General features: G+C 36.9%; 1 protein-coding gene across 2 annotated transcripts in view; it reads left to right on the forward strand.

Moving 5' to 3' along the window:
- The window catches only part of CHD7 (chromodomain helicase DNA binding protein 7), a 177,761-nt gene that overhangs the window by 125,362 nt on the left and 38,718 nt on the right, over nucleotides 1-13,681 (forward strand). For both annotated transcript variants that reach the window (XM_087825395.1, XM_087825396.1), the window contains exons 8-13: nucleotides 3,941-4,055; nucleotides 7,244-7,327; nucleotides 8,724-8,861; nucleotides 8,959-9,080; nucleotides 9,442-9,685; nucleotides 10,676-10,852. In XM_087825395.1, coding sequence (XP_087681521.1) covers nucleotides 3,941-4,055; nucleotides 7,244-7,327; nucleotides 8,724-8,861; nucleotides 8,959-9,080; nucleotides 9,442-9,685; nucleotides 10,676-10,852 — 880 coding nt within the window. The remainder of the gene's footprint in view (nucleotides 1-3,940; nucleotides 4,056-7,243; nucleotides 7,328-8,723; nucleotides 8,862-8,958; nucleotides 9,081-9,441; nucleotides 9,686-10,675; nucleotides 10,853-13,681) is intronic.

The raw sequence follows: 13,681 nt of genomic DNA on the forward strand, positions 1-13,681 counted from the left end.
CACCTCTGCCTGCCTACCAAACTAACAACGGTGAGAAGCAGTGCCTTTGTATTGATAACTTCCAAATGTATTTCAGTGCCACAGGGTTCCTTCTGTCCTTTCCGCTGCTGATATTAATAACTCCCTTCTTTGACCACAAGAAACTTGGCTCTTACTCTCCACAGTGTACTTGCTTACTCGTCAGTCCTAGAATATACAGGAAGTGGTTTCCGAATTACTAGATCATATTTCTGTGAAAAAGAAGCCTACCAACGACTTCATTTGGTCCTTGTTTAGAGTTTTTTCGATTTAGCCGGAGGGTATAGAGGCTAAATACTTCGTCCAAAATTTCCTTGGGTTAGTTTTTTTCCTCCTCTTGCCCCCTTTCAGTGTGGTTGTTACTGATTTGATACTTATTTTGGTTCATTAGTTTCTATTTGTATTTATCTTTCATTTTAGCTCCCTGCTCCCCATCCTCATTGACACGTACAATTCAAGTTCATGAATATTCACTGGTTCAAAAGTCAGAATTGTACACAAAAGGATACTCAAAAAAGTGTTATCCTTCCTTTCCACCCCATTCTTATTAATTCCAGGTTTATCCTTTCCAAAATTTTGCCATGAACGTGCATATATATGCACACATATTATGTGTGTCACACATATGAAATACAACACTGTATCTTACTTTCCCTCTCTTCTTGCACACAAATGAATAGCATATTAGCAGTACACATTTGCACTTTGCTGTTTTCACCAGATTATATTCTGGAAAACACTGGACACCATTTCATGAGGTCTTCCTCACTCTTTGTTACAGCGGCATAGTACTCCATTGCAGGGCTGCATCATAGCGTATTCAGCCAGTCCCCTATGTAAGTGGCTTCGTGGAGCTTACAGTTACAGATAACGCTGTAGTGTATATTCCCATGCCTGTCTATTTTCAAATTGTTGGAGGCATAGCTTTGGGGCAAGTTCCTAGAAGTGGGATTGCAAGCTCAGAGGCCGAAGGTGTATGAAGTTCTGTTATTGTCACATTTCCTCCCGTAGGGTTGTGTCAGTTTGCTTTCCAATCCAGTGTATGAGAGCACCTGTTTTCCCACAGTCTTTCCAACATAGTATATAGTTTACTTTATACTTTTTGTGAGAAATTGTATTTCAGTGTAGTTCCAGTTAGTGTTTTCTTTTATTATGAATGAAGTAGAACGTATTTTCATAAGTTTAATGCCATTTTATATCTTATTTTGTCAGTTGCTTGTTTATGTCTTTTGCCCATTTTTCTATTGTGCTTTCCTCAATTTTTAAGAGTTCTTTATGTGGGATATTAGTCCCTTGTCTGTGTTATCTATTGTAACTTCCTCTCCTCCCCTACCCATTTCAATTGTCTTTTTACTTTATTTTATATATATACACACACACACACACACACACATATATATATATGTATGTATATATACATTTATGTCATTATATTTATTAATCTTTTCTCTTCTGGTTTTTGAGTCATAGTTAGAAAGCATTTCTCTGCATTCGGGTTAGAGAGGAATTGTTGTGTTTTCCTCTAGGGCTTGCATGGTTTCATTGTCCATGTTTAGGTGCCTCACCCACTTGGTGTTTATTCTTATGTGTGGCGTAAAACATGGCTCTAATTTTATTCTTTTCCAAGTATTGTTGTTCTAGCAGCACTATTAAAAAGTCTATCTTTGCCCCGCCTATTTGAGATGCAACCTTTATTGTGTACTAAAGTTACATATTTATTTGGATCTGGATCTGTGCTGTAGTCTAATCCTTTGTCTATTCATAAGCTTGTGGCACACTGTTTTCCTTATAGAGGCTTTACGTTGTGTTTTAATGTCTGCTATATCTAGGTTTCTCCTGAGAGCATTTCCTTTTCAATGTTTTCTTGGATATTTTTGCATGTTTATTTTTATATATAAATTCAGCATTAAATTGTCTAGCTCCATAGAAATGCTTATTTACATTTTTATTTACATTGTGTTAAATTTGCAACTTTATAATGTTGAATCATGCTGTCTAAAAACAAGGATATCTTTCCAGTTGGTTCAACTCTATTTTTGTGTCTGTTAGGAGAGTTTTAAACATTTCCTTATATTAAGTTTCACACATTTCTTATTAAACTTTATTGCTAAGTATTTTATCTTTGTTAATATTGTAAAAGAGGTTTTCTCTAACGTGACATCTTCTCACTGGTCATTGTTTGTGTGAATGGAGGCTGTTGACTTAATTTTATACCCTGCTACATTACTGGAATTATTTTATTTTTTGAATTACTTTTCTAATTGATTCTCCTGGGTTTTCCAGTTATGCAATTATATCATCTGCCAATAGAGATAGTTTTACTTCTTATTTTCCAGTTATTGCTCCTGTTTTCTCTCATCTAATGGCATTGGCTAGTGCCTCGACTCTGATATTGAATAGTAGTGGGGAGAGTGCTCATCCTTACCTTGCTTCTGATCTTGGTGAAAAGCCTGTGGTTTTTCTCCGTTTAGTAAAGCAGAGTCCCTGACCAAAAATTTCAGCCCAGTTTGTGAGAGAGAGAAGCCTCTGTCCACCTCCTGCTCACGTGCTTCCAAGGCCTGCACCTCGCAGCCAGGACAAGAGTACTGACTGCACAGACCCCTCTCTACCCAGTAACTGGAGACTAGACTAGGTTATTCTATTTGCTTCTGGTTCTAGCAGTACTGAGTACTGTTTATTGAAAATTTGGGAAATATGGGTTGAAAGTAGAAAAGAAAATACCTGCAGTCTTACCACCCCAAAATGATCGTTATTAACATTTTGATGTATTTTCATCTAGTCTTTTTTCTCTATGAATATGTGTGGACAGGGTTTATATCAATTCATATCTATATAAGGCGTATGTGTATTTAAAGTCCTATCTCCCTCAGTCAACTGTGGGACTAAATCAGTCCTCTCTTTGAAAATGCATGTTAAACATTAGATAAACATAAATGACACGATACTTAATATCATAAGCGTTTCCGTATCATTAGTCATTTTTGAAAGATTTTATAATGGCTGCACAATTTCTAAGAGTAGTACCTTGATTTTGAAAGAGGTATATATTCAAGCACCTCATTCCTTTTTAACGTCATCACTAGTAAGAGAAATAAGAGACACTTGAGGCCGTCAGGGTAGGGAGAGAAAGGTAGTACTAAAGAATGTTGAAATACCAAACAAAATAATGTCGAGGGCACCATAAGACATTAAGTATATACCTGTGAGTCTTGGGGAAGAAAGAGGGAGGGTGGAGAGGACTGAAGCTTAAGGTTAGAGAAGACACACCATGTGCTCAGAGCAGGCTGGTGGTGAATCTGAAAGGGAGGCGACTTGCCCGTTGCAAGAACAGGTACACATTAGAGACGGAGAATGCACAAGGGAACCAGGGGCATCATTTCAGAGCTGGAAGGACTGGGCTGGGAGGGCAGGCACTGATTAGGAACCGTCGGGGGGCATGGGTGTTCAGAAAGCGGGCGGGGTGGGCCTTTCTCTTGGATTGCTCTAGAAGGTTTACCTTTGCTATTTCAAGTTTGAATTTTTAGCTTGATAAAAACCTTTTATTTCTCAATTAGTTGTAAAAGGCTCAAAACATAAATTCATAATTAAGGCCACCCTCTAGTTTTAATTGCTTTGTATTGAAGTGTAATCCATTCATTTATGAAAACAGCTTGTTATTGGATCTTTTATTTTATGGGAAGTGGATAAGAGAGCTGGGGGCTCAGACAGAAGGCAAATTTTAGGCACTGTTTTATTGATTTTCTTATTCTCAAACATTAGTAATTATGTTGAATGTTGCTCAGCAGCCTCTATGAGTAATTAAACAGGTTATTTTGCTAATTATCCGTTTACTTGATTTTGGGGGAACAATAAAAAGATATATAATAAAAGATTAATTGTTTTTGACATGTTTCAAGTATATTATTATTTATTTTTTTTTTAGCTCTTATCTTCATTGTCAGTGGGCATCTGTAGAAGATCTGGAAAAAGATAAGAGAATTCAGCAAAAGATTAAGCGATTTAAGGCAAAGCAGGGCCAGAACAAGTTCCTTTCAGAGGTATGAAATACGTGGTTAATTTTTTTAAAGTATTTACTTTATTAAAATGTTCTGAATTTTGAATTTTAGTTCAGTAATTTATTTAGAAAAACTAGTTTGCCTCCTTCGGTGCTGTTACTTGCATATTGGTAACTGGTTATTGCTAAAAACATTTGTAAACAGGAAATTTCTCATTTTTCCTGTTGCTTAGTCTAGAAGATACTGGTTCTTACGGTATTATGTGGAAATATGATGGTATGATTACAGTCTTGTCGTGAAAGTACAGTTAGTAGATGGTGAAAACGTAAGTAGACAAAAGTTGTGTTAAGATTTAGCAGGTTAAAACTGCTACAGTAAGTATTAAATACAAGTTCTAGGAAATGCAAGTTTATTTCTCTTGGGGAAATACGAGGCAAGTTTCTGTTGTTAAAGTCAGTGCCTCATTACAAGGAGTTCGCTAAATTAAATTTCACTAACGATGTGCTGTGGTACAGAAGTTGGGGTAATGTCTGTGCCTGTCTCCCTTTATCTTAGTTTATCAATTACGATGAAAAGGTAACCATACCTAGGGCAGGGAAGAAAAATCTGCATTTTTAAGAAGTGCCAAGCTCCCCCTTTTCCCCCTCAGATAGTTAACTATGTTTAAAAAAGTGCTTTCACACACAGCTTACTGGGGGCTCTGGACTATTGCTCACCAGTTTGGTTTCACTTAGAGCCTCCAGTAGATAAAAGAGAAACCTTCACACTGAAAGATTAAAGTTGCTGATTTATTAGTTTTCTTCTCCATAAAGAAGTTAACAGAATGTAAAATGTAAAGAAGTGTGAAATGTGATGCAAAATAATACCTGTTTAACAGCCTGCTTTACACCCCCACCTCTTTTTTAGAGATAGGGGCAGGGATAGAAGAGTGTTCAGTACTTTTATGTCATAAAATCCTTATAATCTCAGGTGACAGGTCTGTGTTCCCCTGGAATCTGATTTCCATGCGTATCTTACATGATTTACAGGCAGATTGTAAAGTTTGTATTAGATGGGGGGTCAGGCGGTGGTTGTTTTACTGGACATATGTCTGTATCACCACTTCTGTTATTCTGAGTATTAAGCTTCTTTGCAGTGCAGCAGTTAGCACTGCGGGGAAGGGAGGTGTGCGGATGTGACTCACTCCTTACATCTTGGAGAATATTTAGGTGATTATTTGAAAGGGCAGTTTCTAAGAAAATAATGGGAAGTTCTATTTTTCATGCCCTTCTTAATGAAACTAAGGTTAAATGTCTGTGACATTGGACAGGTTGAAATAATTTAGCTTCCCTTTCAGAAAGGGACATGTATGTGCTGCTGACCTTTTCTATGGATTAGTGGCACAGAACAGGAAAGCGTGCCCTGGTAACTTACCCCCCGCAGCCTTGGATCCTGGTTCTGTTTATTAAATTTATTTGGACTGCGTTTGCTGGAGTCAGATGCGCTTTAGGGACTTGTGCCTGGCCCTGGCTCTGTAGCCTGTCTGTGTGGGTCTGTCTTTGTGAATCACCTGCACCAAGGTTGTCTTGCTGGTAACTTCTCCACTAGAGTCTGAAGTTTTGATTTTGAATGGAAGTCTGAAAAGAGAATCTGAGGGTTAGCAGAAAAGGGTAAAGGAGATTCCTTTCCTCTTTCTCTTACACACACACACACACACACACACACACACCCCTATTTGTCCATATCTCGTAGATGGTCCTGGACTTAGGTGTTCCATGCGAAGTTATGGCTACTTTTGTATTCTTTGTTTCACCTTATGCTTCCTTATAAGTCTGCCGCAACTAAAATCTCTATTCAGAGAGATTATTGAGACTGGCAAAGGCATTGCATGCGTGATGGCATGCATAGATTACTCGCGCGAAGGATAGAAATGTTTAGGAGTAAAGTTAAGGATTTACTGCATTCAGCAATGTCAGCTTCTGTTTAAGAATCTGTTGTCTTAAGGAGCATTTGTCATCAGAACTAGTTTATAGAAAGTTTTAGTGTTTAGGCTGTCTGTGAATTATACATACATATTGTGTGCCTAAATCTAGACTCTTTTGACAGAGCCAGTGCATTAATATATTAACATTTTAAATTAACTGAACATTTCAATGAATTTTTTGCCTCACTAATCAACTCTATGTAAAAGCCCGAGGCAGTTGAAACACATTTTTGTAGTTTTGATTTTTGTTTCATAGTTCACAGTTCAGAGCATTCAAACCTGTCTTTTAATGGGAACAGTAGCCCAGAGGATGTATCGTGTTATCGTTGCACCAACTGTGATCCAGCACCTTATCCTTTCAATCTGTAGTTCAGGGGATACAAACGGTGCCTGAGTGACTTCTCATATGTCCTTGCAAAGCACTTTAATGCAGTTATATTACTCGTAAATTAATTGGTAGGAATACAATAATATGTCTTCTGTTTTTCAACTTACCTGACTCTGGCTTAGTCCATAACTTCCCTTTGAGTCATAGTCTGCTTTTTTTTATATGTGGAACTTTGCAAGCAAGCGGTATTACTTCCTTTTGTAAAAATTGTTAATATGTTGGCTAAATGACCTAGTTATTTAAGCCTTATTTCTTTATCCCTAATACTTTTAACTAACTGCTCTATATTCTATACAAGTAAATCATTAGAACCTTTAATGACAAGACTGTATTCAAATGTGGTACTGATATTGATTGGCAAAGGCAATCAAACATCATAAACTCTGTTCACACTAAAATATGAAATTCACTGGTTTCAGTGTTTTTAGCTTTTGAGTAATGTTCTATAAATGATGCTATAAGGCAGCAGACAACTTCAGGAGTTAGACGATTCCAATAACACTTACTGTGTATGGCTCTGGTTCTTTATTGCAAGCTGTAGTTTCAAGAATGCAAAATGCATTGCATGCCATAAGCCTTTTGGATTGCTCATTAGTGAATTGTAATTTCACACTTCATTTAAAATATTCTTAAACATTCTCTCACAGTAAAAAGGTTTCACACAGTAATTAAAAGGCCCAGTTAACAAAGTCTGAGAAGTCTGATTTCCTCATGGGGGATGATTTTGCTAAATTGTAGCATTTCAATTAATATACAAGAATTTGCCAAATATAAATTTTGTGTTGCTGTGACCCAAAATATTACTGCCGGGTAAAAACTGAAATAGTGTTTACTCTTAGGACTTGCATAAACATTTTAACTTGTTTTCCTTTGATGCAGATTGAAGATGAGCTTTTTAATCCAGATTATGTGGAGGTTGACCGGATAATGGACTTTGCACGTAGCACAGATGACCGGGGAGAGGTAACAGATCATTTGTATTCAGGGGCGGAGACTCAGACAGCTTATGTGTGTTTACAGAGAATGATCGTGGAAACCCTAGATCTGGCCCTGGTCAGAGCCTTGGATCATGGCACACTTGTTCTAAATTTAACTGAAATTAATTGACTTAATGTTGGTGTTATGACTTAATAATGGTGCTAAATGTGTTTATGTTTAGTCTGCGAGCTTTTTAAAAAATCAATTTTCAATAAGAAACAAATACATTGACATTTTGCACAATTCCAGAATATGATCAATAAAAAGAATTCAATACATTTTGTTATACATCTGTTATGTAGTGCAAGTTTTCCTTATGTAATTACAAGTGCTGTTGTAAAAGAATGGAGTTTAATGTTATTTAACATTGGACATCCTTAATGAAGTTGATGAACTGCATTTAATGTGGTGCATAGAGGATATTATAAAGTGAAGACTGTATTTGTAACATGATTTTTGACTTTTTAATTTTTGTTTAGTTTTACTTTAAAAAAATCTGTTTCATAGCATATTTACATAGTACAGCCAATGGTTTTTAACATCACAATCAGGTCAGTGTACCTTGGTCCTGAAATGAAGGTCAACAGAACCAAGTATTTTCTAAAAGAAAAGACAAAGGAAATTCTGTTGATCTGTACTACACAAAATATTTTGCTCCCCAATCTTCTAGAGCTCAAACACTTTTTTTTTTTTTTTTTTTAAGATTTTAAATTACAATTTAGAGAGGAAGGCAGGGAGAGATAGAGAGAGAAATTAAAACATACATCAGTGTGAGAGCAAAACATCAGTGAGCTGCCTCCTGCACGCCCCGGCCGGGCATTGGCCGGGGATCAAGCCAACAACCTTTTGGTGCACAGCAGGATGCCAACCAACTGAGCCACACCAGCCAGGACTCAAACACATTATTTTAAAGTGATTGGATACAAACAGTACTTTTCTCTTTAAGAAAAAGGCAGAGATCCTTATAAATTCAAGCCAGTTTCTTCTTCTTTAAGAAGCTAACCAATTATGTGTGTGTCTATATATATATATATATATATAAATACACTAAGATAATTTACCATATACATCTGTGATTTGCACAGGCTCAAATGCAGCTGTTATTTACTAGACATTTCTTTATACTTCTTGGCTTTTGAACATTACTTACCAGTGACTTAGATAAAAATTAATTTGTTCTGATACTACTACTCAATAAGACAATTTCCGGTTTAGGCTTGAGACTCTATAACTAAAGAGTACTTTTAACACTTCTGCCCACTCAGTCTTACTGTTTCTTGGGTGGTGTCTATTGATAAATGAAGTGGAGCACGTTTTTTCTTTTATGCATATAGTTTTTGGTCAAATGAATCCAATTCTGATTTCCCTAACCCTGCCCCAGCCCGTGACTCACTACCTGGTGAAGTGGTGCTCCCTGCCTTACGAAGACAGCACTTGGGAGCTAAGGCAGGACATCGACCAAGCAAAGATCGAAGAGTTTGAGAAACTAATGTCCAGGGAGCCGGAAACGGAGCGCGTGGTGAGGATTGGCTAAGGGGTAGGGGATTTCATTTGAAAACGGCACTGTGGTGTGGTCTTTGAGAAACCGCTAATGGGATTTACTTTATTTGAAACAGGAGCGACCTCCTGCTGAGGATTGGAAGAAATCGGAGAGTTCCAGGGAGTATAAAAACAATAACAAACTCAGGGAATACCAGTTGGAGGGAGTAAACTGGCTACTTTTCAATTGGTACAACATGTATGTAAAACAAGTTTCCTTCACTTTTCAAAAGGCCTATGGTTTTTTCCTTTGTAGTTATTGAAAATAGTATTCAAATATAACTTAACATTTTAACTCTCTAAGAAGATTATAAAAAAACAGCAAATGTTGGAATTATGCTTATTACTTATTCAACAGATAATACAGAGATTGATAAAAGTATGTAAAAATGTATGTTATTTCTTGGAATATTTTGTTTGAAAATGTGTTATTTTACTGAATCTAAGAAAAACATCTAAGATAGGCATTCGTGAGTATAGTAATGCATGTTTTGTAAAAAGAAAGCAGTAACTAACATCTGTACTCATTAAACTTCCCTTGTTCTATTTCTGTCCCAAAGGCGAAACTGCATTTTAGCAGATGAAATGGGTTTGGGAAAAACTATCCAGTCCATTACGTTTCTCTATGAGATATATTTGAAAGGAATCCATGGCCCTTTTTTAGTAATTGCTCCATTGTCCACAATCCCCAACTGGGAAAGGGAATTCCGGACCTGGACAGAGTTGAACGTGGTTGTGTATCATGGGAGTCAAGCTAGTCGTCGGACCATTCAGTTGTATGAAATGTACTTCAAAGATCCCCAGGTAAGACCTCACGGGTGGTTTTCCCTGTGCTCAGTATGTGCATTTTAAGGTGTTGGGATTTTAAAATGGTCTCAGCGATTTGGGGGAAAGGTCTAGATTTTGCAAAACTGAGAAATTTGCTTTAGGTGTCTTACCTAACTTATGACTTATTATATGTCTACGTGTTATGATTACAGCTTTTTATTTTTATAGTTTTGGTCATTCTGATTATTAGATTAAAAACAAATTTTTTACCTTGAATGATCACTGAAAATCATTTAATGTGTCGATTTGCTTATTGGCTTTCTTTTGCAATTCTGAGAGAAAGCTAAACAAAAAAAATGGTGGTATTAAATGTGACTAGAAAGAATATTTTGTTATATTAGTGCTAGAAATGAAAAATGCGAGGCATGTAATATTGAGTGACACATTGAGTGAAATACATCCAAAGGGAAGAGTTTATACTTTGGCTCTTAGTAGCAATTACTGTGAATTCTTACTTATTCTAGTTACCTGTATGCAATTATTCTTTGATATTAAAATTATAAATGACCTGATGAAGAAGAGAGATTAGTACGTGCTAAATTAGTTTTAAGCTATAGGTAGTACATGGAAGTTCTATAACTGGAAATAGGACAGAGTTTTGTTTGCTTTTAGTGTAAACATCTGTCCTGTGACTAATTAAAGGAGGAAAATATTGAAATCTGAGTTTTGTATTTATCTTTAAGTTTGGGAAATTATTATTATAAGTACTATCCTAAGTGAATGTTTTTTATTTTACCACTTTAAAAATAAAAAATATATCGCAAAAGTGAGAAAAGGTAAAAAGTTTTAAAAAGGAAAGATTTTTAAAGCCTTGTTATACCATAACAGCTTAAAACCTCCAAAATGTGTCACCTAAAATAAAGATGTCCCCAGAGAGATAAATCCATATGTCTTACACTCTTGTTCATCCTCGAAGTTGTTAGTAATCTGTAGTGCTAAGTTAATAATTCAGAGTTGTTCTTGTAGGGTCGAGTGATAAAGGGGTCCTATAAGTTTCATGCCATCATCACTACCTTTGAGATGATTTTGACGGATTGCCCCGAGCTGCGGAATATTCCATGGCGCTGTGTAGTCATTGATGAAGCCCACCGGCTGAAGAACAGGAACTGCAAGCTGTTGGAGGGACTGAAGATGATGGACTTGGTCAGTGATCATTTGGTGATTCCATTGAACCCAAGTAGAATTGTTACTGGCTCAACATTCCTGCCACTCTGAATTTGATGCCTGTGAAGGGTGTTTGCAAAGTCTGTCAAATATTGTGATACATCTTCCTAAGCTTTTAGTTACTCAAAAGTGGCTGCTGTCTGCCCGATTCTTCCGTCGTTAACTGGTATTTCTGCACGGTTGTGTCACAGCGGAATATAGTCATGATATTTTCACTAAAATGAGTTTCAAGTATTTGCTTTCCCTTGTTTGTAAATATTGCCCTTATGATCCAGTTATGTTCCAGGGCTCAGTGGGGGCCAGTACATGCAAATTCTCATATGTTGGGCCAAAATCTGGAATTAGTCCACTTTGCACAGACATGTAGAAGTTTGGGGCATTACAAGACCTTGAAATTGATGTGGAGTTTTAGACCACACTTATTTCATACTCTTCAGCTTCCGAAGCGATGGCCAGTTCTTCCTAATTACATTTTTCTAGGTTTTCTTGAGTTGGAGTATCATGGCATAATATTCTGTAGAAGTGGTAGAATTTGATTGATTTTTTAGTTCCATACTGCTGTGCATATGATTTCCTAGTGGAAGGTGCTACATGCCCGCAGTCGTCATCAGGCTTCTTTTCACTCTGTAGTTTACAGGTGGGTTTTGATAATTTTTTTTCATTTTTAATGTACATTTTAAAAGGAAATGTTTTGATCAGTTTCAGAAAAGTACAAAAAGATTTTTTAAATCCCTTTAATGTTGGCTTTTGTAGATTAATTTGATCTCTTGTTAATTGAGAGTTTGAAATGGGAAGGAATATTCTGTATGTTTACAGCTACAGATTTTTTTTACTAAAGACCGGTACTACTGAAAAGAACACTTTAAAGCTTTCTGTTGCAGCAGGTTCTTAGAAGCAGCTTCTTTTATTCTTAAATTAAGGGGATTGGATTATCCAGCTATCCTTTTAATTAAAAACAAACAAAATCTAATATTGTTTAAAGGAAAAAGTTTGAGTTATCCTACTTAGGATAACTATTTTTCCTTAATAAATTATTTAAAACTACCCTAAAACTTTCTCAAAGTGCTCTATATTATTTGGTTGCTAATCCACAAAACAAATTAGACTGCATTAGACATGGTGAATGCTCTTGAAGACGTGGGTAAACATGGCAAAGAGAAATACAGTGGCTATATTTGGTCTCTTCAGGTGATACTTCAGCATTACATTGAGGTAAACCTGTATTTACAGGTAACCACTAATGTTCATGAAATACCTGATTATATCTTCTTAGAAGGACCCCATCCTCACAGTGGTCCACATAAGAGACCATTATAGCATCATTTCCTGAAGGCTAAATTGTCACCCAAATGAGTTTATTTTCTATTATTATTTCACGTTCCCAGATAGTAGAATCTTGCTGCAAAACAGTCTTGCATTGGTTGAACTCTGTCAGCATCAAACAATCTAATTGTCATTGGGAGACTTCAAAGGTTTTTCCATTGTTTATGGTAATACTTCATTAATGGATTCGAATCTGTTACCCAGATAATTTTCCTATTACACACTGCAGTGTTCCCTTACCCTTTTCACATAGCCTCACATTTGGAAAATGATGTATGTCACACCGGGGTAAGCCAAGAAGGCTGCCCACCACCACAGGTGACCAGTCCTGGGACCCTGACTTTTCATAGCCCCTCCGGCTGCCCCAGGGACATTCATGACACACCAACCAGGAAGCTCTGATTAACAAATAAACAAAATGTTTGTCTTTCGGATAATTAAGAACCTTTTATCTCAGAAAAGACCTTTTTAAGATGGAGCACATAATAGTTCAGAATTAGAGCATCATTGTATTTGTCCAGTTCTGAACAGATCGTTGCCTGGTTTTTAAATCCTCACTTTAAAATAAACATCATGAGAACGTACAAAAGTGAACCTTTTTCTTCTTCTTTCCTAGAATAAGTCATGGTGAAAATAGCTAATAATAACTATAGCCTACTACGTACGGATCAGGTCATAGGGAGCTGCTGTTACTCGCACTAGACTCAGTCAGCATGAAAGTGCACTTAATGAGAATTATCTTCAAGGGCATTCTCAGAGAGGAAAGACCAGTAGGCGTCTCCAGCTCTCCCACCACAAAGGAAATGCTTGTGAGGTGATATGTCGAGGGACATTTAAGGTCATCGGTGTCCTCCACAGGACCCCTGGAAAGCAAAGCTGCCCCCTCATCCCTCACTGAGCAGGAGGGAATTCTCTGGAGGTGGTAGTCGTTCCTCATGGATTCCATTACATCTTTCATTGTTAGGGAGCCTCACACAAATTAAAAGAGTGCTGAAATGAGAGTAAATGGACATCAGTCCATCAGAGCTAGTGGTGACATTTTCAAGCCAACAGCGTATCTGCTGGCATAGTGGAGCTTGGAGGTGGTAGGTAAGCTTGGTTTCCCGAATCTCTCACATGACTTTTGGGATACGCTGTGTGTTCATCTTATGTTAGCTCATCGGGTCTCTGCTTTCAGGTGGAAGCCTGGTTCTATTCCTTCCACTACCCCTAGGCAGCCTTATAAAAGGGTCGCATGTGCAAATAATCATTTGGTGTAACTGGCTTTAAATAGCCCTTGATGGGGAAGCAGCATGAAAAAAGCATTTCTTTCCTTTTTTCAAATAAGTTCATTTTGAGATTAATTTGTTAAAAGGCTTTTTCTGAAGTATTTGGTGAGAGCTTTGGGATTTAGCTCGGTAATAAAGGATATGAAAAAAATGGGGGACCATTTGGTATCAGTACAGCTCTCCCACTGCAGTGACTCTTTTCCTGAAATTGTGACAG

The sequence above is a fragment of the Miniopterus natalensis genome, chromosome 16 (assembly GCF_054644295.1).
Source record: "Miniopterus natalensis isolate mMinNat1 chromosome 16, mMinNat1.hap1, whole genome shotgun sequence".
Taxonomy (NCBI): domain Eukaryota; kingdom Metazoa; phylum Chordata; class Mammalia; order Chiroptera; family Miniopteridae; genus Miniopterus; species Miniopterus natalensis.